This window comes from Cynoglossus semilaevis, chromosome 11, assembly GCF_000523025.1.
Source record: "Cynoglossus semilaevis isolate Cse_v1.0 chromosome 11, Cse_v1.0, whole genome shotgun sequence".
In the NCBI taxonomy this organism is placed as follows: domain Eukaryota; kingdom Metazoa; phylum Chordata; class Actinopteri; order Pleuronectiformes; family Cynoglossidae; genus Cynoglossus; species Cynoglossus semilaevis.
This window is the reverse complement of record NC_024317.1, coordinates 18,940,562-18,966,630: the sequence shown is the minus strand read 5'-3', so window position 1 is coordinate 18,966,630 and position 26,069 is coordinate 18,940,562. Positions and strand designations below refer to the sequence as shown.

At 39.8% G+C, this 26,069-nt stretch overlaps 1 protein-coding gene across 3 annotated transcripts; it reads right to left on the bottom strand.

Annotated features, from left to right (window-relative positions):
* Window positions 1–25,330, bottom strand: snta1 (syntrophin, alpha 1). Of its 3 annotated transcripts, none has more exons than XR_003051173.1 (10): window positions 24,806–25,330; window positions 19,504–19,689; window positions 7,455–7,650; window positions 7,147–7,336; window positions 6,907–7,037; window positions 6,251–6,447; window positions 5,471–5,658; window positions 4,611–5,389; window positions 2,552–2,787; window positions 1–1,187 (listed from the first exon to the last, which is right to left on the bottom strand). XR_003051173.1 is itself a non-coding variant. In XM_008321132.3 (8 exons), the coding sequence occupies exons 1-8, from the start codon at window positions 25,086–25,088 to the stop codon at window positions 5,297–5,299; spliced, it is 1,464 nt and encodes a 487-aa protein (XP_008319354.1). In that variant the 5' UTR covers window positions 25,089–25,330; the 3' UTR covers window positions 4,001–5,296. The 3 variants fall into 3 exon arrangements, 1 of the variants encoding a protein (XP_008319354.1); XR_003051174.1 differs by having other exon boundaries at window positions 11–404; XM_008321132.3 differs by lacking the exons at window positions 1–1,187; window positions 2,552–2,787 and having other exon boundaries at window positions 4,001–5,389.
* Window positions 25,331–26,069: the final 739 nt, after the last annotated feature.

Here is a 26,069-nt window from a genome sequence, read left to right as displayed (position 1 = left end):
CCACTTTCTGTTTTTCCTCTTCTTCGTGATTCTACTGCCACCTGTCGGCTATCTTGGTTCATTCACCTATTAGTCTAATACCTCACGTGTTGACCTTTTCATCAGTTAGAAATCCACAGAACACAATGGCAAACCGAATTTCATAAAATGTTGGTTCTTTCTCTAAAAGAGGCAAACTGACAAGAAAATTGGATTTGTGTTCAAACTGGTTCGTGCAACTTTTTTTTTTTAATTTCAAAAACCACTCACAACAGTATGCTCAGCTATCACGAAGAAAAAAGAATTAGCCACAAGTGGATAGGTTTGAATCCTTTTCACTGACGTACAATCTGAAGGTTTGTAACTTATGAGCTTTTTTACTGAGCTGATGAAACAATTAACCACAAGCTGGAGAGTTCTCAGGGCTAAAAAAGAGAGAGAGAGAAAACCAGGTTTACTGAAACGTTATTGTCTTTTGTTGCAGCAGCAGCAGCAGCAGCAGCAGCAGCAGCAGCAGCAGCTGGGCTGCGAGATTTTTATGGCCTTTATTGAAAAGCCGTTATTTGATCAAAATTGCAGCAAAACATGGGTTCTTGTAGCAAGTTGTAAAATGTCTTGTTCTTCTAATCAAAAAACCCCTCAGACATTTGTGGCTTTATTAAGGTATGTGGCGTGAATGGATTGGATCTTTTTTTTATAATTCTTCACTGAGTGAAGACACATTTGAACTCTGCAATAAAACTATTATTTTAATTTGGATGTTTGTGTGTTTCCCCCTTTTTTATGTCTTTGATTTCGGTTGATCAGAAGTACAAATATTTGATGTCCTACTCTTGATGCACCACGGTGACTGTTTGGAGTCATTGTTCCTTATCTGTGTCTGTCGTACTGTTTGTTCGTCTGGCGTCAACACAAAAGAACAAGATTGCAGGTTGGATTTAATTCGACTGCCACATGTTCTCCGTGGCCCCTTCCATCACCAAACACACTCTCTTAGCATTCCAAATTGGCCCTTCCATTTTTGCTAATCAAAACATATTCACACACAATCATTGACCGTCTCTTCTCACAACACAACCCCAGACAATGATTGGCAATTTTCAGCTGCAAAAAAAAAAAAAAAAAAAAAAAAAATCACAGTTCAGAGGTTCACAGGAAAGAGACGGCCACAGCCAATCTGAGAGCGCTCTGCGGTTGCCGTGGAAACGCTGCAACAAGAGAGACTGAGAGGTAAAAGAGGAGGGAGGAGAGCAGATACGGGATCATTCTGTTCTGATTTGAAAGGCTGATACACAAGTCAGTGTTTATTACCAGACTCTAACAGTTGTGTGTGTGTGTGTGTGTGACTGTTTGAAAAGCACATGTGCACACACACACTTTCACAAACAGCACCTGTGCCTCACTGATAACACTGTCTCACACAGCAGTAAATAATATAATAGGCTAACAGCTAGTCGGCTCCTTTTACCATGGACTAATGTACATATGTCAAACTCAAGGCTTATGGCCCACATCTGGCCCGGCAAATCTTTTTATGTGGTCCACCAGAGCTTAACATGTGTCATGCACCCCCCCCCCTCCCTTTGGGGACAGAAATGTTTTCCCACTCCCACCCTCCGACCCACACCCCCTCAAATTAAAATACTACTGAGAACCTGATCACATGTTCATTATTATCTGTACAAATCACTGTATGATTTGCTGCCACCTAGTGGCTGCAGGCTTGTTGTCATTTAAGCATTACAGCAGTGGTACACTTATGTCCAGCGTGCCATATTCCACTAGAAGCCCCTCACGCCCACCCCCTCCACTGGCACCTCAACACGACCCCCCAGAGGGGCCCCGCCCCACTATTTGACAAGTACTGGGTTAAATGCAGTGATTAAATACCATGTGTCAACAGAATATGCATGGTAATTAATTCTCCTTTCTAAACAAGCGTGCGTTAACGGTTGTACAGTTTCCATAAACTACAGCACCCACACTGCACTTCGATTTCGTGACCAGGCAAAACACAAGACTTAAAAATGATGAAAAAAACCTTTGATTTCTATACAAGTAACTGACTCTAAAATAGCAAAAAAGTTGCTTTGTAAAAATATAAAAAACTTAAAATGTTTCTTTGGTATAAAGCACAAAGACAAGGGAAGTGCATTTTGTGTGTTTTCACTGAGCAACTACATTTTGTTATTTGTTAAATATATACTTCTATTAGCTTTGATTTGGTTTACAATTCTTTGACAAACACTTTGACGTTTTATGTCTGTCAAATCGACAACATTTCTGAGCAATGAACAAAGTACACTTAATTCTACTCCAGGGTGGTATTGTATTGTAGTGGTATTGTAGTTATATGTTGGATAAATAAATACATACTGCATACATTTAAGTCACTTTCTAAATGTGTTCAGTCATTTTAATAAGTTCTGACATCTGTTTTCAAAAAAGGTCTCAAATCAGAAACTAATAAATATTAACAGAGTAGAAACTATTTAGTTAAATCATAACCTGCCTGTATGATGTGTCGTGTGTGTGTGTGTGTGTGTGTGTGTGTGTTTACTCCCATATCTACCTGGATTTCTCTTGCTCTGTCCCAAACTATGGGAGCTGCAGCCGTTGTCAGTTGTGAATCCACCACGGCTGTGACTCAGCAGTTTTCACGGCCACAGGTGGAGCCATTCCCAGCAGTTAACGAGGGGGCGGAGTTACACCCTGGACACTGCTCCTGTCCACCTCATTGGCCACATGCAGAGACGACCCACCATTCACACTCACGTTCACACCAACGGTCAACTGAAATCAGAGTACCTGGACACATGGTGAAAACATACAGACACTACACTGACAGACTGAAGATGTCAGCGTTGACATTTTTTTTACAGTTTATATATGACACACTAAAAGTTATCAAAGTTTATTACATGTTTATGTACAAACAACCCTACAGACACACCTGTGTTTTAAATAAGAATATACAATTCTTCAAAGCAAGTTCTTAGTGTTTAAGTGAATATATGTATATAAATATATGTATATATGTATATATATAATGCATACACATATAAATATATGTATATGTGTATATATATAATGCATACACATGTATATTTATATATACATGCTGTATACATATATGTACACATATTGATGTGCAGAGCTGAAGAGAGAGCGTGGTAAGAGTTGATGGTAATGGGCTTGACACAGAGTAAAGGCACATTACACACACTTTGAATGGCATCAGTTCAACATCTTATATAAGGTTGTTAAATTAGATCATGTTAGTGGAGACAATACTTTCATAATCAGACTCAGTGCTCGCTGATGAAACCAGTATATTTTCTAACATAATCAGACTCAGTGCTCGCTGATGATACAGAAAATATAGTATTTTTTTTTTTTTTTTAAAGTCTCATACTCACTATTTTAGCTTATTCAAAGATCTGTAGCTTAGCTGGACTGACGCTCTGTCAGCCGACTATTTGTCATCCATTAATAAACGGTCATGTGATAAGTCCTAACAAAAAGACTGTGTGTGGTACTTTTGAAAGGCTTATTTTTAATCAGGAACTTTATTTTTTAAAAATTAATAACTTTTGTTTTGTTTCCTTCTCTAGATGATTATTAGGTTTAGAGTAGATACAATGACAACATTGTCAAAGGAGGATTCTTAATTTTCATTTGCTGCAATTAAAAATATACAGGACAAGTACTGTGCAAATGTTTTAGGCAGGTGCGTACATTAAATATAGCCCACTCTTTTTTATTTAAAGCAAATATGGAAAACCAGAAGCTTCTTCTTAACAACACTGGGTCATTGTGTGTTGAGGAAACGTTGAGAGTTTGAATTCTAATATGATTTTTTTTTTTTTACCCTTGCTCCCTAAAAGCTTCCACTGCCAGGTGTACTCAGTGGCCCAGGAAAAATCCATCTCAACAAAAAGTTCATCCTAGATGAACCATGATCGACACACGTGCTGCCCGCGACCCGTATTTTTTGCAGTTTAATGTCTAATTCACTACATTTGCTTGAAATTGTATATGTAGTACTTTGAACTTTTACAGTACTGTGCACTGTTTAATATTCTGGTAAATTATCACAAAACATCTTTCATGAAAAAAAAAAACTCAGGGTGAAGGCAACTTCCACCTTGACACAAACAGCATACTATAAAGCAGTGGTTCCCAAAGTTGGGGGCGCCCCACCAAGTGGGTCAACAAATTCATTTTAATATTTTCTTTATTTGTTCCAGTGGGGAAATTGCAATTTGCAATAAAGTTCAGTGTAAAGTAATAGTTTGACATGGGGGGAGACTTGACAGTATTCTGATTTGCAAAAAGGTGGCGCTACAGAATAAGATAGGGATCCACTGACAAACAGTATTGTTACTTCGGATCATATGGTGATCTGTCATGTCACTAAAGCTGCCTTTCATAAAAACAACTTTCTAAGAGAGCTTTGAAAATCTTGTTTGTGACAAAGTCCTGCGATGACTCGTCAGACCAAACAGAAACTAACCAAACAAAGGACACTCAGATCTGTCAAAGACGTCTGTGACAGAGTGTCATGACACACAAAGACGGACGATGTCAGATCCCTTACACGTCCGCTGACCTGAGCCTTCTTTACACACCTGCAAGGCACCGTGGTTCAAACTTCCGCAGGCAGCCAACGAGCACAAAGACACGCCATTGTCCTCGGAACTGTGGGTAAAGAATACTAGACAATGAATGAGCAGGAAGTCAACTGTTAAAATACTGTGTTTGTATTAGACTCACTCTGCGCTTATTTATATATATATATATATATAAAAGGAAACAAAACCAAAAGACTAAATATTCTATTTCTCCAATCATGTGTTAAAGACGTTTCAGGGAGCTGTAGGAAGTGTCTGTGTCTCAAACATCAAACGTGTGACTTCATTTCTCATCTTCTCATGATTCCAGCGACCATGTGACCACTTCTCTGGACTTGCAGCTGTGTCTGAATCCACTGCCAGTTTGTACCTTTGACAGTCCGACGCATGGAGCAGGTCGGTGTCGATGACGTACAGTACAGTTTCAGGCACTCACTCAGCGTAGTATATTCTAATGACTTCACGTCAACCCCATTCAACAAACGATGTCACTGCTGCCGTCTTGGTTCCTCTTCCTCTTACTGGAACGACCAGGAGACCCCTGACCAAAGACCACGGTGAATTTAGAGGCCTTTTAAAAAAAAAAAGCAGGTTAGAGAACTTCCATCCCTGGATCCAATACACTGGTGTGTTACAGTCGTCTGCTGATGTTCAGGAGCGTTGGCCAGGAGCGTTGGCCACTATCATGCCAGGAGACCGAGTCGCTTGACCTTTGCAGAAAGAAAGGAGTGAATGATGAAGACTATGGTCTTGGGGCAACAGTGAAGGTCCAGTTGCTGGGAGAAAAAGAAAGAGACATGAAAGTTAAGAACACTAGTAAAATCATTAGGTTATTACTGACTTGTTTCACAACTCACAATCTCTGCCTCCGGACCACCGAAGTCGAGAAACATCATGCGTACGCCATCGTCTGAGGACATCTTGAGGCGTTCGAATGGCTGCTGGAGGAGAATACTTTTCCTGACCCCCATCTCCTCGGTGAATAACGTGAAGCCCTCGTCGATGTGGACGCCCAGGGTGCAATCTTTTCCATTCCAGCTGCAGGCTGATGAAAAGATAAAAAAAACACAAGAGTTCAAACACAACAGTTGTAAAAAATAAGAAAGTCTGAAAACAACAACAACTCGACATGAAAAGCATCCAAGTTTTGCTACTGTAATGTGCGAAATAACGATGTACTACTAAATACCACCAGCAGAGGCCACTGTATGTCCACATAACACTATTACACAACGTTAACCTACAAATTTGAATTTCAAAGATTTTTGAAAAACATCCTTAAAACATAATCTGCAGATTTTTAAAAACTAAATAAGTTAATGTTTTGAAACATAAATATGATCCTGTCATATCAGGATGTTTGATCCACTACAATGTCTGAGATTTTTTTAACCAATTTTAAGCAGAAAATCAACACAAAAACAGCTAACGATTCATTTAGAATGAGAGAAAAACAGTTGATGGCTTACAGTTGTCAAAGAAAACTTCATTTTATCCAGTTAAAGTTTACTGTTATATGATGACTGCATATGATTCCATTGCAGGAACATTGAAGAAATAGAACATAAATAAGTCAATAAAGTGGGTCAGTGGGGTATCTACTGTAGTTGGAGAAAGAGTTGACCAGACACACGCACCCGTCTTGACCTCCTTGATGAGCTCAGCTGCGTTGTGGCAGCCCTCCACCAGCAGATGAGTCCAGGTGGACAAGTCCTTGGAAGAATCCACCCTGAACACATGGGTCTCCACGCCCTGCTTGGTGCCTGAACGCAGGCCAAACGACAGCTCACAGTCGAGCAGAGGGGAACTTTTTCCCGGGCCCGAGTGGACCAGTCTGGAAAACAAGCAGCGTGAGAAAAAGAATCATGAAAAAGTCCAGAGGGAAGATAATCAATGAAACATGTGCTGCAGAGAAGATGTCTCCTTGGTGGACAGTAGGGTGTGGACAACACCGGAAAAAGACAGAAGAGAAAAAAATGTATGAGTCACAGGTTCTGGTTCCACTAATGTCCTTCATATGACTGTGGCTGCAGCATGTAATGATATGATGATGAACTGAACCAAAATAAAATCTGACATGACTATCTTGCTAATGACAGGTTTCTTTATGATTTTTTTTCTATATCCCCTGTAACAGATCAGAGAAGAAACTGGAAAGTATTGAAACCAAAGACACTGGAATAGAAATATTATTTCATAAACACTGACTCAGACTCAAACATTATGTTCTAACTTCATCAAATCATGATTAACTTACAGACTTGTAAACAACAAACAATGACTGCACATGAACCTTGTAGCGATGAGCGCGTGGCTCTTCGTCGGGTTGCTGAGACTCTCTCTGCTTTCAGGCAACGATGGATACAGGAGCAGGTCTTTGTCAGTCAACACAGCTAGAACCGGTCTCTCTGGACCCTGAGAGACCTTCCCAGTAGACACACACATCACAGAGTTTAACATAGAACTCAAGTTCAAGTCCTGACTAAACTGTCCTGACTAAACTGTGGACCATCCTGTTGTTTGTCTTACAGACCTGTTCTGAAACCCAGCCCAGATGTTTCACTTCCATTCCTGGCTGCATGTGCCTCATCTCCTCCTTCACTCTTGGTAACAGGTTGGCAGCGCCGGCCTGAATCCCATTGTACCAGGACTGAGCCATTGCTGGGTCTTTTGCCCGCAGAAACACAGAGTTCTTCCTGTTGGCAGAAATGACCTCGAAATACCTGGAAGCCACGGATGAAGGATTGGATGAGGAGAGATCAGAGGACACAAAATGAAGAGAGGACAGAAGTTTGAGACATTTGCAGAAAGAGCATCTCCATAACTCTTCCTTTACAGTACCTGTTTTCTGTGTCCGGGGGGCACTGTTTTCGTGACACCTGGCACATCTTCAGGGGGATGATGCGAGGCTCCTTCACCTCAGCTGACAGCGGCTCAGTGCCCTTCTGTGGAGTGGCCGGGGGAGAGTCCCATGGCAGGCCAGCGCCGGGAGTCCCAGAACTTTTAAAGAAGGCCGACATCTCCTTGATGTACTTCACTGAAGCAGAGAGGAGCAGGAACAAGGAACAGAGGGAGACGGTTAGAGACAGAGAAAAAGGGAATTAGATATGGAGAGGAGGCAGCGAGGAGAGAGCGCGAAGGAATTTGTGAATATGAATATGCAGCCTCTGGCTTCAGAGATGTGCCGAAAAATGTAGAAACTATTTAGAGCAGCTTCAAAGAGCTGGAGAAGAAAAGACAGAACCATCTGAAAAGAATTCTTCATTACTTTGCAGCCAAAATACAAAATCTGTGGTGAAGTGTTGCACATATATAAATCTCCAATAAAAGTTGAAATATCACAAATATCACTATAAATGTGTCATTTAAACTCAAATCTAAATATTATTAAATAATACATCATTTAAACTTTAAACTTTTTCAACTTCCTTAAATTATTTAATTAATTTAAAATAGACTGAACTACTCCTTTATGTTGACCCCAGGGTCATCCTGACCCCAAATAAATGTTTTACTCTTTTTCTTTTACTTTGTGTATTTATACTTATGTGGATTTATGTGTTTTGGTTAAAAGAATATTCAGTATTATATTTAATTCACAGTAGTGAGGGTTATCTGAGGATGTCAGGGTTTAACTGAGACAACCAGTGTCTGTTGTTTCGTTTATTCCCTCGTCCAATAGGAGAACATCTTCCAATATCTTTTTCTGGTTTGAAAAAAGAATTCTATCCTTCAAGTCTGAACTCTTTTCACTGAACACTTTTCTTCCTGCTAATACAACAAATGCTGACTGCAACTGCCTCGTAGCCTTAATGTGATTGGACAATTCTACAGTCATTTCTTTTTTCTTTTAATAATGAGATTGAAGCCACAGCAGAGATTTAAAGCAGCGAAGCAGCAGCTAATGGTCACTCTTCAGAACATTAACACACTGCTGCGGTCAGTGATGCAGTAAAAGGCAGTAAATATTAATGTATGATTATATCTTGCTGTGGAGACACTTTTTTTTCCCCCCTTCAATTTTACCACATACCTACATACGTGTACACACACACACACACACACAGCCTATGCTCCAGTTCAGCCGCTCGGCTGTGGTATAGGTCTGGAAGAAGTGGCCGCTGTTGGAGTAAAAATAGCCCTAGAGGACATGGCTAGGCATAAGGCAAATGGATGAAGGCAGGGCTCTGGTTTCACTGGGGAAGTGTCAAGTGCTTGTCTTGCACAGTTACAGTGCAGCAAGAGGAGGAGGGCGGGGTCAGACCCTGAAGAGCAGCTGGGACAACGGGAGTGAGAGATGACATAAGGAAACATCGCAAAGACGTCAGTCTGACCTTTAGGGTTAAATCATCCCATTGTGGTCACTGTCATACAGAAGGAACTGTGCGGTTTTTCATCCCCTCTTCTACCAGAAGGTGGCGTGATGATTCATTGATTAAGGTCAAAGGTATTAAATCTTAGGAGTGCTCCAAACAAGAACCCACTAATTCATTACATTCTCTCCTGTCAGCGAAAAGTCACGGGAAGAGACGGCGCACAAAAGAGAAGGAGGAGGTGGACAGGGATGAGGAGGAGCGGAGGGAGGAGATGAGTAAGAATGAGGAAAAGGAAAAGGAGGGATAGAAATGAGAGGAGGAGAAAAGGGGAGGTACAAGGCCCAGTGGGAGAAGACATGAGAGACAAGGAAGTAGAAGTAAGGATAAGGAGAATAAGAGAAAAAGGAAATAGTCAAGGAGGAAGAAAAGACGGATAGGAAAGAACGATGAAGGAGAATTTAGGAAGAGGCAGAAGTAGAATGAGAAGAAAGAGAAGAAAGTAGAAGAAGGTGCTGCCGGTCGAATGAGGTGATGACAAGTATCCGAAGTGACGTGTGACGGTGAAGGGAATAGCAGTAGGAGTAAAACAGGAGATTTATATACGAGCTGATATGACAGACTGCAGGCTAAGCTGAAGATGGCAGAGTTGAAGATGTGAAAGACTTTCAATAAGAGTGTTCCCAAAGTAGGGGATTAGAATTAGCAAATCAGGAGAACAGCTCAGGCTGAGATAAAATTAAAGAGACACATGATGGAGCTGTGAGGCACTAGGACGACTCCGCACTTTTATCCAGAAACAATTGTCGACTTTGAATGAAAACCTGTTGAAATGTAAATGTCTGGGCTTCTCAATCGTTGCCTTGGAACAGTATCATCCCTCAGACCTTCATGTAAATGGAACGATTTGTTGGAGCACATCCATCGAAAAACACGGATCACACAGGTTTTTTTAAGAATGTTCATACATAAATGTGTGTAAATACATACATGTGTATACATACATATTGTATGTCACACAAACAGTGGGAGGTAAAGGCCAATATTCTCTCACACTATCTTGTACGGACAGGATGATGTGTTTCAAAATATCACTGTGTGGGCAGTCGAAATGATTCTGACTTGCTCGTCTGCAGCACAGTGTGCTGGAAGTTGGCACAGAATGCTTCCTTAGCGGTGGAGTGTTCTTTTAGTCCTTCTTTGACCTCCGGTAGGATGACTTAATATGATGAAAAAGAACGGCAGCTTTGTTTTAAAACTGTGAGACGGTAAAATTCAAAATCCTTTTGCACTAAAAAAAAGAATCAAGCAGTGACGAAAAAAAAGTATACACACTGAAAAAAGAAGGTAAAGTTTACTGCATTTCTGTTGCTGGACAAGTGCTGCCTTGTGTTTTTTTTTAATGAAGCAGCCTGAAAAGTTATGCTGAAGTACAATGAAAAATCTGCAGGATTCCTTGAAAAGTTCACTAATGGATGGAACACAGGGCAGGGAGTTGAGACCGTTATCTGATCATCGTGTTCAATCCTTCGAACACTGTTCCACGTCCAATCAAAGCTCTAGCATGCCTGAAACATACACTAAGATTTGAAGATGAATGACAGGCCTTGGTGAAGGACCAAAAAGAAAACAACTCAGAAAGATACGTTGCCATGATTACCAGTGGTGGCACATTTAATACGGCGCTAAAAATAGCTGCGATGACACTGTTATTACTTAAACGTATCTGGCAGCAAGTTAAACTACTTTCTTACAGTTTGTGTAGGAGTGCATGTGTGTGTGTGTGCATATGTGTGTGTGTGTGTGGTTTAACATGTAGTTCATTTCACTTCTCTTGCAGAATCCTATGGAAGGCTTTTACTGCAACACTTGTCACACTAAACCGTGCAAATCCTGCTGCCTGGCTTGACCTTGTCTGACCTTGCCTTAGTGCTGATTATAGCACACTATAGCACATTCTGATACAAGTAATCTGATCGAATTAGCGCAGTGTGAGCGCACACACACAGAGGCATGCACACACTGATTCAACTGTCTCAACTTGACATACACTGCTGAGTATTTGGATTGAAGTAAACATATAGTACGGAGGAGATATTAAAGTAAATATTACTACACGCTCATATAAATTTTCACATTTGCATTTTTCTAAACAGAGGTAATTGGTTACACAAGTGTTAAACTCTAGGTTTGCCACCAAACTTGAAGGAGCAGTGACCAACTGGTATCAGGTGTCAGTTTTGTAAACTAAAGGCCATTGGTGCTTAAATCTTTATTTAAGTGCATCTACATTTAAGGAGAGGCTGTGGCTGTTAGCCGTGTTCTCAGGGGGGATTATTCTAAGTTCTAAGTATTCTAAGTTTAGAATTCTTTATTAAAATTATGTGTACATTAAGTTCAGTTACTGCAGGAGTACGGCTCCACAGTTCAATGGTGCTCATCACGACTTAGCATACCCTGCTAACACGTATCATGTGTCACTTATATATATCACACATAACACTGCTATGAATTTTAATTTCCCGGAGGCACACGGATGATAACAAGCATAATGGTTTTCCTAAAATTGATAAAATTGTGAACAGATTTCTGGTTCTGGTTCAAAACAAAACCGCAGTAATAAATACTACAACAAAAACAGCAGGTTGATGGTAATGTGTTGGTGAAGAAGTGGCATTGACCTGTTAGCGTCTGAGCTACTGCCAGCAACCACCCCCTCCTCCCCGCAGCTTGGTTACCGTGGGAGCGGGTGGAATGTCATTGGCCAGCCAACGACCTCAATGGTATGTTATTGGCTCTGGAAACCATGTCAGGCAAAGAATGCCCCAGTGTTACACCACTGATGTGGAGAGATGTCTTGGAACACAACAACCTCATAAATAACGGCGCAAAGATACGAGAAAAACACTTGCAGTTTTGTTCAGTGTACTGAGGGCACCAGAGGTGAAGAGAAGAAGTCATTATGGAGCCAAATTAATATGTCAGCAAATAGAATCTGACGCTGAGACTAATGACAGACTTGTTTATAGCGGGTACAAAGTGGATTGTGCAACAATAACCACTGTTTAACCAACAGACATAATATTGTATTTGATAGATCAGCATGTCAAAAAACAGCTTCAGGATTAAAAAAAAAAAAAAAACAAAACAGAAGGACATATGCAACTTATGCAACCACAGAGCCTTTCCTATAAAACCCCTCCACACTGGGGCAGGTAAATTCTTCATACAACTCCCAGTACTGGTACCAGAACCATCTAAATACATCTGTTTATACTTTCTCTCCATCAGGCTGTATTAACTATGAAGCAGGTTTCATTTTATTTCTCTTCAATTTTCAATAAATAAATACATACTTATTTATACTTAGTTGAAAGCCAACCTAATGTTACTGAAGTTAAATTGCACTTGCACTATTGAAAAAAAGGGGGCGCAATATATATCATTTAAATTCATTATTGAACTGCACATTGGAATATGAATAATCAAGATTAGTCACAGAAAATCATACGATTGATCATGAATGATCCAGCAGAAGAAATTACGAATAATCAAGTCCAAGGATTTTGTAGAGATTAATTTAAAAAAAATTCTGATTAATTCATGAAGGTTTAAGGTGTTAACAGTGTTAACTGATAAACACTAGGTTGGCTGATTAATTCATGAAGGTTTAAGGTGTAAACAGATAAACACTAGGTTGACAGAGTTAAGAAGTCACATTGAATCAAACATAACCAAATAACATGCTGTCAAAATACAGATCTGATTACTTTGCCAGTGTGTCAGGAGACCCGCTCATGCCAAGTCAACAAAGTGGAAGTGAAGGGAACGATAACTGGAGGAGGCAGAGGGAAAACTGTTTGGAGATTTGTTTGGAAAGAGTTTCTTCTCTTTTTCTGTTTACTTACTTTCTTTTTACTTTTTAAATAATTAGTCTAGAGATCTATTTCCTGACTGCAGTAAATTGAAACTCAGTCCCTGTTTGTCAGACCTGTCCACAGTACATGTGCTCAGGGTGATTTAAAGTGATAGGTAACTTGATGTGTGACTTATGAGCCTTATTTGCAATTTATTTTTGTTTGACGAATGGGAATGAACACAAACAACTCCTTTTCAATTTTGAATGTGCGCACAGCCAAAGGATCTATGCTGAAAATGTAATCACGGACATAATAACACATTTAGATAGACTCAGACAACCGACTGTTGATATCCTCCCTCATTCAATATTTATTTATTTATTTTGACTTTATGCAGTATATTCAGTATTTACATGTACTGCGTGTTATAGTATCTAATTATTGTCTGAGAAATGTCTGCCTGCAGGGACATTACTCTGGTCCAGCAATGAAGTGAGAAGAGTGGCACAAAGTGGCCTCCGATTTAACAAGGGCCCCTGAATGAGGGCAGTGGGGGGGGACGGGGGGCAGTGAAGTGGGAAGCTGAGCAAATGCCACAGTGGGAGAAGGGTTGGAATTTAATAGAGCTGCGTTATTTAACAGGTTAATCCATTCCTTCACTGAGTGTAAGCCTAATGTTGTCACAGCAGCAGGTCTGACTGGGAAGAGCGCCGTGAACCAGGAATCATAATTGTTCCCTAAGCCATACCAATTTGTTTTGATTTTAAAAGGCCGTGTTACCTAAATCACTTCTTTGAGCCACTGAAGGACACTTCTAGGACTTTAAAAGGTGAGTCAATTTATAAATGATTGAAAAATTACTTTACTTGACCTCTTTATTCTAAGGAAAAATGACAATATTTATGTTTTTTTTTTGCTAATTTTAGGAGTCCAATGTCCACTTGTAAAATGTGGCATCAGGTTCCATTTTCTCTTTTTGGATTATGTGATAATCCTATGTAAGGGATCACGAATGACATCATAGGCTATCAGAGCAGTCCTAATACTAGAACATGAGACCAGGAGCTTTTCAGAAAAATGTTTTCTTACATTATACTAAGAAAAAGTATTTGAATTTTGAGTCACAGATTTAAATACAAAGATACAAAAACCATCACTTATCACCTGGCGTGACTCTGTCCATTTCTCTTATGTAGTCTATTTTTGTCCCACAGTACAAACACAGTAAAGATGGGGACCATTACTCTGGCTGAAACACAGCAGAAGTCAAAACTAATGTTCTAAAGTGAGTCCTTTTGATTGTGAAGTTCAAGAAACTCGGCGGCGGAAACGTGGACACGACACAGAAAATTCAAACACACGCAACTACAAAAGGGAGAAACAGGTAAATCTGGGAATAATAATGTGGAAAAAACTCATCTGTCTCTTCAGTTGCACAACGTTCACTGGTCCTGGAAGACAACCCTGTGATTTATGGGCTGCAGAAATCTGCAGTATTTGGCATCCTCAAGTAAAGATGTCCATCCAGAAAAGGGGGCAAGGTCGTATATACGTAGGTGATAATACTTAAACGGACAGCAACTGGGATCAGAATTCTTGTTCTAAAGCCAACAATATGCTTTTAACTTATAGCATGACTGCTCAGAGGCACTAGAACACCTATAATTCTTTCTATAAATGAATAGCTTTTCATGGCTCCGTTCACCTTTAAGTATATTTAAGGAATTTTTACCGCCTTTCCAATAATGACTCATGAGTCAGAAGCAGGTAGTAAGACACTCAGGTATTAGTTGAGGAAAAAGCTAAGACGTTTCATTATTTCTATTCTCAGAGTTATAATTATTCTGTCAGAGCAGTAGGAATAAGAAGATTATAATTAGATAATAAAGCACTTGTCACTAATCTAACCAAAGTTAAGGCAGCTCCTTAATGCACACCAAGATGGCACAACACTGCTGAACGGCCCTGCACTCGCACTCCCATACGAAGCAGTGATTCTCTTTTCTTCCCTGACTGAACCACGTCTTAACATAACACTAAGAAAAACGACTTTCCTGGAACATACGCCGGGGATAGAGGACGACTGAGAACACTTGACAAGGCTAGCTCTGGGGGATTGTTTTTGTTGTCTCATCAAAGCTTTCTGTTTTTTCCCCAACACTTCTCAGGTGTTGTGTTTATGGTATGAAACGTGAAAAAAGGGTCACTGGAAGGAACCGCGCAGCCCACATGGGTTAGCTGCTGTTGCTACAGACACCCACACGAGGAATCGATACAAGTCAACAGGCAAACATCACATCTCACATCTGTGACTGTGAGTTTGTTGGATCTGCGTGCAAAACACATGCCAAGAGTTTTACACGTGCGAACTGTGTGAATTAAAGAAGATCTCACTTCTCACATCTGGAGAAACACAACACTCTGTGAAACATATATCTTTGTTGAGGGATATATTTATATACGTGTCTGAAAATAATGGAGTGTGGAGAAGTGGGAATACATTTGGCCGAACACACTCCAAATGCTGTATCGGCAATCTGTATCGGCATGTACAGATAGGCAATTATCTTAGCAGATATGAGCAGTGCTGCAGCGTTAAGTCTCTAATTTACAGACGGCGACATCATTAGGTTGATTATCCGCAACTAATCAACCACTGATTTGTTTGACAACTCATTCCTGATGGTTGACTAATTGTTTTGAGTGAGTTCTCCTTCTTGAATGTCATAATCCTAGCTTTGAAGATCATCACGAAACATTACAGGCGATTTATATCTTCTTATTTGTACTAATTATTGGACGAAACAATAAGTCAAATAATATATTAATAATTATACAGTCATGCTTTGACACAGATTCCATCATTCTGAAAAAGATTGAATTTGTATTTTTTAACATTACTTTTCATTTTCCTTGTGCTTCCCAGTTTCAGATATTTGCTCCGCTCTCTTTCTGTCTCCCGGTCCGACAGACATTCACACACAAACACAGGCCAAGAAATGACAGGTTTTCAAAAAATACATGAACACACACAACAGCCCTCTCCCTTCGGGGAGCCTTCAAACCTATTTTGTCTCTAAAAGCCTACTGCAGGGGGGGTTGGGTAGAAATGATTCCTGACACGACTAATCACAGAGCTGTGCTGGGTGAGCTGCCTGATATCAACACATTTCCACCAGACTGTGGACAAGTGAGGCTGAGGGATTTGCAATAATTTCCCCTGACTGTAGTTCTGGCTGTGGCTGCTCCATCGACTGCAGTTACTGATGCCGGTCCACTGTGAGGCTTCACCCGCTCAAAGGCCGTCTCATGGAACACTGGAAACTCTGGTTTCCACCCTGTTTTCACATTCGTTCGTTGAAATGGAAAGTTTATGTAATGGTTCACGAGCAGAATAAATTATAATTTCATGCAGTTAGTTGCCTCCCTTTCAAAGACAAAAAGATTCTGCTGACGTGGAGTCTCCAGATTTTGATACATTGTTTCAGCTTCAAACTAGCAGGACATACTGTATAAAGTTCCAAACTGTGTCAACTTTTTAAAACTGTTAAAACCTAAATTCAGAGAACAGTTACAGCTATTAAAAAAAAAAAGTCAATCAAATAAAAAAATGTTTAAAAGAAAACATTGTTTGCATCACTGTCTGCATAGTAGGGATACAGAAAAGGGTGATGCAATCAGTTAGCAAAAGAAAGGCTGTGCTTGTTAAAACTTTTTTGCACCGGTTACTGAATGTTTCAAACAGACACAGTATTTCTAAAAAACTGAATCAAGCCTTTCAGCATATAACCAATCTGTGATGATTTAACGATTAGACAGGGAAAGTGATTGTTTTCTTGAAAATGCGTTTGAGCTGAAGGAAGAAAATTGACCAGCGAACACCTGCCGACTCCACTGTCAAACTTCCAAATGCACAGCAGGAGTAACTACACTAGTTCTGCACTCTTTACAGTCCTGCTATGAACTCAAAAGTCTTTCTGTTTTTGTCTTAAACTTCCTGATGTTCAGACTTCACATGCTGTGATGCTTGGAGGCCCAAGTGACCGCAGTATCACTGAAACACCTTTTTGGACTTTCTTCAGTCCAGTAAGTAAGTTCTAGCTAAACAGCCCCATGATCCTGGAATCAGACAAAGAGATGTGGACAAAAATGCTCCGATACAATGAACTGAGATCTACTGGAAATGGAAAACTGATTATATTAAATAAATAGTAATGATGTGACACCTTCACATTCTTGCAGTGTTGCATCCAATCATTTCATGTGGGTACTGTGTGTGTTCTGAAATCAATACATGTAACCTAAAGGTTAACTGCGGGGAAGCTATTGCAAACTTGTTGGGAACGACCAACCAGAAAAGTACTGAAAACATTCTTCTCCAACTGAACATGCCAAGTTCGAGGATGCTAGCAACAGGACAATAGCAGGGTTTTCTTTTTTGCTGCTATGTTAGCAGCATGCTGAGTGCTAACCCTTAACCTGCAGTTCACTTTTCAAATAACGTTTAGACAATTAACTTTATGACCAGCCAACAAACGGTTTGCTGCAGTTCATTTGTAGTCATTTCATGAAATTATCTTTTGAGATAAATACACAACATGAGCCTAAAGATGTGTATAGTGTTGGGTCGATAAAACATCATCCAGGATCAAGAAAGTGGTGTTAGCAGGTCCACTGTCTGTAACAGGCAGCTCGATCATGTTCTTCTTTATACTAAAACACCTCTAGCAAACCATTCGAGACAGTTCTTTATCTTCCTGTGCAAGTAGTAACATGGTGGTGAATTGCCTCACTCAGTCAAAGTACAGGAAACAGTGTGAAAGAAGAAAGAACGAGTGGGCATCAAGCATTTCAACATACAGCAGCGTGAGGTACCTGAGTACTTCAGGTGCCAGGCTGCAGCTCTGTCAAATCTGCCCCGACCCCCGTACACGGTTTCCCCTTGACTGAAGATTTGAGTCGGTTCATAAGTACCTGCACCATGTCAGTCACAGGGACAGGACCCTGGTGCTGATCTTCAGAGCGGAATATGCTGCTACTGGGAAGTTAACTGTTACTATGACATGACAGCTATGAAGAAAACCCAGAAAATGTTTCAGTGGCAGTTACTCCAGCACATTTGGACTGAAGAAAACCCAGAAAATGTTTCAGTGTCAGTTACTCCAGCACATTTGGACTTCCCTGATTTCCCAGAACCAATGAGCCTTTAACAATGAGCCTGACACAGTCAATCCCCACATTGGCAAGGATGTGTCTTTTGTCATCTTTCACCCTGAAGGGTACTGCCTGTAGATACAATATGTGGGAAGCCACGTCCATGTGTTGTTGGTGAGCTTTTATGTAAGTCAATGTCACACAGATCTCTTAACTGAGGTGACAGTTTAGGAGTCAACAACTGTCCACATGACAGAGACACTGTGTGACCCCCAGAAGCAGCATAATATTCCTCTAATTTTGTACAACCTTACTGTGCCACCATAACCTGCATGGCTCCTTCCATTATTTATATACATACATTCAATGGAAAAATACACATCCAAGAGAGTTTAACAAGCAAAAAGCAAAAGGGGACTATGGGAGTTCTTGGCCGCCCCATGGCCTGGTCTGCCTGTCTCCATCACAGTCACTGTCCTTGTCACTGTTAGAAAAATGAGAAAAAGAACCCCGGGTGGTTCCTTGAGGTTATTTGAGTGGTCCTGCCAATGCCAACACATTTACTGCTTGTTGTACATGTTACTGCTTAGGAAAGTACAAACACTGTACAATAACAAAATTGACTTGGATGCTCCTGAGAATGGAATGTAAGACAAAGTACTCCGCCATGAGATGCTTTTAGTGGGCATGTACACGCAAGTGGGAATCCAAAGTGTGCTGACAAGAATTCAGGACAGTGTTTAGAATTCTATAATCTTCATTATTTGTTATTATATTTGATTTTATTTATTCGACTGCACACTAGATTCTCCTTCAACTTCTTCATTTAGCATCAGTAATGAAATGTGACGTGCGTACAATTTCTGCTCCTAAATATTGGTACATAATTTGTATAGTGCCATTTACAATACTTAATATTTTAATTTTGGCTGTTGACAAAAAATGTCAGGTATGGCCCCAGAAGTAAATACTATACTGTACAATAAGAGGAGAATGTAAATTGACAAATACAGAGGGAAGACATTACATCAAAGAGAACATTCTGTAAAGTTTGGATAGATATACGGAATTAAAAATAATTCTTCTTACATTTGTACCTGGGACAGAGGGGCCCATTAGAAAACTTCACTCACCATTGAGTCAGAAAAGAATAAAATAGATCAAATAATATGTGCAGTAAGACAGTGTCTTTGACTCCTGTATCCTGGTGACATCACAATTCACAGCTGCTGATGCAAGTTAAAAAAAAACAGGGGCAGAGCAGAGTCTGGTAATGTCAGTAGAGCAGATGACTTCTTCAGCAGCTCCAGCCTATAAACACTCCTGGGTATACGGTACTTGCTAATTTCTAGACGATTCAGTTACAGCTTCAGAAATTCGACATCAGTACTACATTTGAGAATATACGTTTAGTGTTTAGTTGTCGTCACAGGACTCTAGAGATGTGTTTTGTTTTTGTTTTGAACAGGGAACTTCGTGTGTCGTGTCTTAGTACAGACAAATGTATAATAGTCGTGCACTGAATATATGACATGATACTACATTTTATAATAAAAAACTCACCTTCAAGAATGACCTCTTTGCCAGTTTTCTTCAGCGCTTGCACCGCCTCATCGTGTGTGGCCTCCCGTAAGTCAAAACCATTGACAGACAGAATGGCGTCGCCGACGTATAGAGCTTCGGTCTGGTCAGCTGCCAGACCCTTAAAAATCTTGGAGATGAGGATCGGCATCTTGTTCTCTCTCCCACCTGCGAGAAACATCAGAAAATGTGTTTGTTTTTGACTGCATTTGAACACTAACAGGACAAAAAGACAATCAATCAAAGAGCCCTTGATTTACCTCGGTACAGTCGCTGGGGGATAATGGTCGTCATTAGTGATGAAGAGTAAATATGACACAGAATCTTGTCATGTGAATATCATCACAGCACACCACTGTACACAACCAAATGTGACCTCTGCTTTTAACCTATCACCAAAGTCAGCAGGGGGCAGCCTTAGGCACACAGGCAGTAGTGTGAGGATCCAGTGCCAGGCTCAGAGCACCTCAGTGGCAACTTGGCAACTGGTGGACTCAAACCTGAAGCCTTCCAGACCCAGGTCCACTTCCTTAACCACTAAGCCACCATCGGGGGCAGTGGTGGCTTAGGCAGCTAATACATTATTAGAAGACGTATGAAGAAATAATATATAAGAAATACCATGTAAATATAAACTGATGTCTTATTTATCACATATTTTGATTATATATGTCAAGTCATTTCTTAGCAGGCTGCCATGTTCAACCACTGAGTTTTGACATTAGTCAGCAGCAGCATTTCTTTTTTTATTGCTGAGAAATGTTATGAGCTGGCATTTGCAGGAAATATATAAATAGGAGGATTATATTTAATTGATTTTGGTATCATTTCCAGCAAGTTCCTTCCTCTTCCTCTGTTTTTTTTTTTCTTTTCAGTACAATTAAGTATAACTCTAAAAGCCACTGTGTACAAACTCGCTCAGTTTTGGAAAAGAAAAGTAACAATAGCACCCTCTCACTTTCTGTCAAATGATTGATTGTAAATGGGATTTATTCAATTTAAAAACTCTTGGATATATTATTCTAAGCATGCAGAGGAAAGAGGTAAACAGTTCACTGTATTGATCTTTAAATGCATTTGGATTTGTTTCTTTGTGGTTCATTGTGTGAACAGACATTTTTAAACTCAGCAGTGAGAAATGGTCCTCTGTCAAACAAATGCTGGTTGTTTTGAGTATATAAATAAATCGAAAAGCAAACATAAGAGTGTGCTCTTTACATTTCTCCCAGGAGCAAACACCAACATTAATATTGGTTCATCAGACAGTGAGATTAAATCCAGCCACATATAAACTAAAGAGCACATATATTAAGTTTGTATTCAAGCTTGTATTCATACATTTTTCAAAGAACTCAGCAACCAAAACTTTTGACAGATATTGAGATACGTTCTAACGTTGCTGATGTAACGTGCCCTCAAGGGAAACATCAGTACCAAGGACTCAAAAACAGAATTATGCAATATTCATGGGCCATGCCAATGCTAAAAGCTTTTTTGGAGCCACTTCTGCACAAGTAATAGTAACAGTGAAACTGTAAATCTTACACACTGCAAGAAAAACAACGGCCACAAAAATCCATCTGTCAAACACTAACGTTTGTTGCAAATGTGTTCCTCTAGATAAACAAAGGTCAAGTGCATTGTTCTCGATCTTTATTGGTGATTACCCAATAAAATGCATGACAAACAGTGTCAGTATCATAAGGCTAACTTCCAAGGTGTAGCATTAGGCTAATCAAAAGGTGGCTTGTGTCCCACATATGGCCCAGACACAACCTCAGAGTGGTCATTAAACCAACAGTGGCCTAGTAGCCACCGTAGTCTAGCAACATACATCAGTTCAACCATGCATGGGGTTTAAAGAAGTGCTAAAAAGCAAGCTGATGAATTTCAGCTTTTGACAAGTGATAATATTTACCTTTACTTTACCTTTTGACAAGTGATAATATTTACCTTTTATTTTTTATTATTTTAAGTAGTGCATAATTGGGCAGCAAAAAAGGTAAAATATCTTCCACATTTTTAAATAAAAGCAGAGAAGAAAACAGTGGTGTGTAGTAGTGCCTGAATTAAAGCATTGCAAAGCATTAGCATTTCAGGGGCGTATAGTAGGAGTTATTGTAAGACCATTTTACTATGCCAAACTAAAGTTCGGGAATCTGACCTTCAAAAGGCAGCCAAAAGAAATTGCGTATATCAACAATACATCTATGAATCCTTGCTCATTTTTTTTCCAACCTTTCTTTACATAATTCCAGGTTCACTTCAAATGTCACTACATCATTCTGATGTGACAGCTGAATAAACAAGCTTGACATTTTTACCACCCCTTATACAACCCCTAATCCTCCAATATGTCCCATAACCCCACCTCTCTTCCTTCTTTTTCCATTTCCTACTGACAAATACAGTTTAGTGCCCACCAGCTGGCAGCTTGTCACTCTACTGACAGCAGGGTTGCTGCTAATGGCAGTGGAGGTTTGATGGAGCCACTGGAGCAACCCATGACAGGTAAATGAAGGGTACCGGGTTGAACATTAATGACACGTACATAGACACATTTTTTGTATAACAATGAGCTTGTGTTGATGAGGTATCTTACTCAACTTCCATAAAAGCGGAATTTCAAAAAGAAGATTCATTTTTATAACTATTAATCTATGCATCTAGTTACATAAGAGCACAATAAAAGACAGTATAATATTATTGAAGATCGGCAGCACCAGAAACTCTGGGTGCTCTGCTCTATAGTACACAGAGCGAGAGCTCTCAAACAAAAACAAATTAAATAAATAAATATAACACATTGTTTTTGTGGTAATTGTTGATTTTTTTGTAAACCTTTTTTTTTTTAATTGCCAGCTTAAATTGAAGGATTTTCATTTGTTTGTTAACTTTCAGTTTTGCTTCACAAACCAGCGTCAAATTATTCTTATAACTATTCTCGATAGCAACATATAATTTATTGTTTATTCCAATTTTGAAAACAAAACAATGGTAGCTATTTATTGCACTTTGGCTTTTTAGTTTTATATAGTTAGTTGTAAATGTTATCACACTCCTCCTCTCTGTGAACAGGAGGCCATGTGGACAGGCAGGGAGCCTCATTTCCTGGGCTCTCCTCTTACATTTAGACATGTGAGAGAGCAGGGCGACTTGCCTCTGTGCTTTTCTACAGGCAGGGGTGGGCTCCCTAAAATTAACACAAGCAGACTGCTTCACTCCCAGCCACATAGCTTTCATCTTTGGCCAATGACAACTGCCCGCTGTGGACTGCTTCTCTCAGCTGTTCACAATGTGGAGTGAGCTAGCCACAACTTTTACTGTGTTCTCTCATTTGGTCATTCGGTTCTTTCCTTCTTTGGTTCTTTTGTTTTGCCCCTTCTTCTGTGATTTATTATTCCACGTTGTCTTTTTCCTTTCTTACATTTGACCAGCATTATATTTACACTTTCAATCACTGCACTACGCCCATGTTCCTCCTTCACATTAGCATTTGCACTTGAATGACGAGCACCACACCAGTGTCGAGTCAGCACGGTGGCAGCAGTGATTGTATTTTAATAACACGCTGCCTCATTCTTAAAGACTCCCATTTCCACTGAGATAGACATTATACATATGTCATCAAGGTCTTGCTTTGTTGGTGGTAGGACTAAAATTAACACGTGTCACACTGAAGTACAATGACAAACCACGGTGGCAACATGACAGCAGGACTGGACTACAGCTGTCCATCATGTAAGTACGTGGCCACATGGTGTGCTGTTAAAGCATGCATACGCAAAACTGCATGTAACCTTAAGACGAGTACACACTCAGACATTAATACTGGTCTATGGTTCGATGTACTAAATATTTATTCAATATAAGGTTAACAAATCACATTTTTGAAACAATAACACAAGTATACCTTCAATCCGGTTGACCTAATGTCAAGATGATAGATCTACAGACTCAGGGTTTGATTGATAAAACATTACATTTGACAATATTGATATGAAATCCCCAAAATCTTAAGGAAAAGAAAAACCTAAGTTGCTTAATTAATCACCCAAAAAATCTGAAACTATAGCTCAAACTGCACTAAACATACATACAACATACTATCATTCATGTTTTTGTAATCACATACTTTAAATCCCCCACCCACCCAGTCTCCTTTACACTGAGATCACAACTGCGATATCTGCTTGTTGCTGCAGGTTAAGGAAATAGCACACGGATAAGACTTCAATGAGGCACTCAGTAATACGCAAAGGAATGCAAGTACAGTTTGGTAACTAAAGAGAGTTCAAGACCTTGGCCCACTAATATGTAAGCACAGTGGATTTGAAATAGTGTTTTATTCAGAGACTCCACCTATTGACCTATTGAAAACTTCTAAACATCTTTAGTACACTGCTGCAGTTGTGCTTCCTGTTTGCCACTCCGGGTCTAGTGGGATTTTAAAGCCTACATCTACAACTTGTACAGCACAAACTTTTTTGCAAGAACACTAATGAAGTTGGTACTATTTTCACATTGTACATTATTCTGACACACTCACCACTACTCCTTCAACTTTAATTTTAATTTACACACCGCAGTTCCTACAAAAGTACTATTATTGTTGTACCTAGACAAATAAAATTGCAAATCAGCGCAATTTGCCCACAGTGGAACAAGTACAGGAAATATTAAAAATAGAAATGTGTTTGCCTTGCTGTCCAATGAAATGGCCGTGCAACCACTACTTTTAGAACCACTGACATTCAGACACACTACACAATACAGTTTATGTAATTATTATTTTTGCCCATTAAGTTGGGCTCTTTTACTTTCCAAATGATTCCTACAGATATTATTTGAAGCAGGTGTTTATAAAAAGAAAGTCAAGAAATTAGGTAAATATTTGCCCCAACAAAACTTGCATTACTCAAATTAATGTTGAAAGACATCGTTGAACTTTTCCCTGCAGTTAAACTTATTGCCTTGTTTGGTGACTGGGACACAGAAAGAATCCCTACTGAGATGACGCACAGCTTGAACTGTGGAAACAACAGAGCCCAGTTCATCAGAAAATGTACTATATTTATACATATGACGACTGGGGTATTTAAAAGTTAAATAAGTGTCATTTTGTGTGCTTAATGTGGATTTAGCTTTCAAATATTTCAAGTTGTCGAAGTATGCGTCCTCCTAAAAAGTGCTTCACAAAAAAAAAAAAAAAGTTCAAACTTAACCGACCGTTAATGAGCGTGACGGAAATTATGTCACCGTTTTAAATTCACTTTCTTCTTACCTTTAATACTGATTCCGAGTCCTCCAACATCTTGCTTGGTCACTCTCACCGTGCGCTTCACGTTGGTGATGGTTTCCGGGACTGGGGACACGCTCAGGTTCGGAGGGTCTCCGTTCAGAGCACCGACTGGGGTCGGGTTGGGTTTCGCCGGCTCCGCGGCACCCTCGCCGGGATTAACCGTGAGCGCGTCGTCGGTCAGAGTGGCCAACACACGGATCCAACGGTCCACGGCCACACGAAGTTCCAGCAGTCCCGTCTTCTGCTCCTTCATCGCGGCAGCCATGTTCAACGCATTCCTGGAATAACTCTGGACGGGCTGGCAGTCCTGTAGAAAGATATGGGGGTGGAGGGGGTGGGGGTTGCGAGCGTGCGTGCGTGTGTGTGTGTGAAGACAACTTTTGAATATATTATCATTGTAAAGACACTAAAACAGACAACCGTTGTTGTTGTTGTTGTTGTTGTGTTTTAAGTTAAAGTGATTGTAAATGGCTGTGACAGATCTGTCCAATATCTGACCCAGCGGTCAAAATTGATCCTTACCCATGTTTCGTTTGGTGCATTCTGCCACCTTATGGGCTGGAGTGTGTGCACATTTTTTTAAAATTAATAAATTGTGATTTCATTTGTATGACAACAAAATATTTATTTCTAAATAATCTAAAGACCATTTGTTGAAAAATTTAAACATTCTCCAAAACCCCATACTACTGGTTTTAGCAGCAATAAACTATGCTTTAAGGAGTATTGGCCCTCTATTCTGGTGACACGGCAAAAGATATGCATAACTGCAGAAGGTAAACATTAAAACACGTAAGCATCACAAAAAAAAAAAAAAACAAGCTGATGAAGCAGTTCATATTTCTATGCTCTTCTGCATCTGCAAGAGATTTGCTCACTCTTCAGCTCTGTGTGTGTGTGTGTGTGTGTGTGTGGCACCATGTGCTACAGCTGCTCCTCAGCAGGTGAAACAGCAAATAAGTTACAGCACCCAGTTTTAGAAAACACTCTCTCTGGGTGGGCCACCAAGCAAAAGTTGCTGTTTTAAAAATGCATTGATTGAAAAAAGAAATTTTCTTTTCTACAAAATTGGACATTTTACAAAATTAAAAGATGAAAACGTCCAAACTTTTCATGCTGAACTTAAAATCTACATGTTGTTTAATTTTTAATAAACAGGTAATTTATGTTAATAGTTCATTCTCTGCTCTTGTTGAACATACCACACATTTACATGAGCTTGTTTGGGCCAGGCAGATATATTATG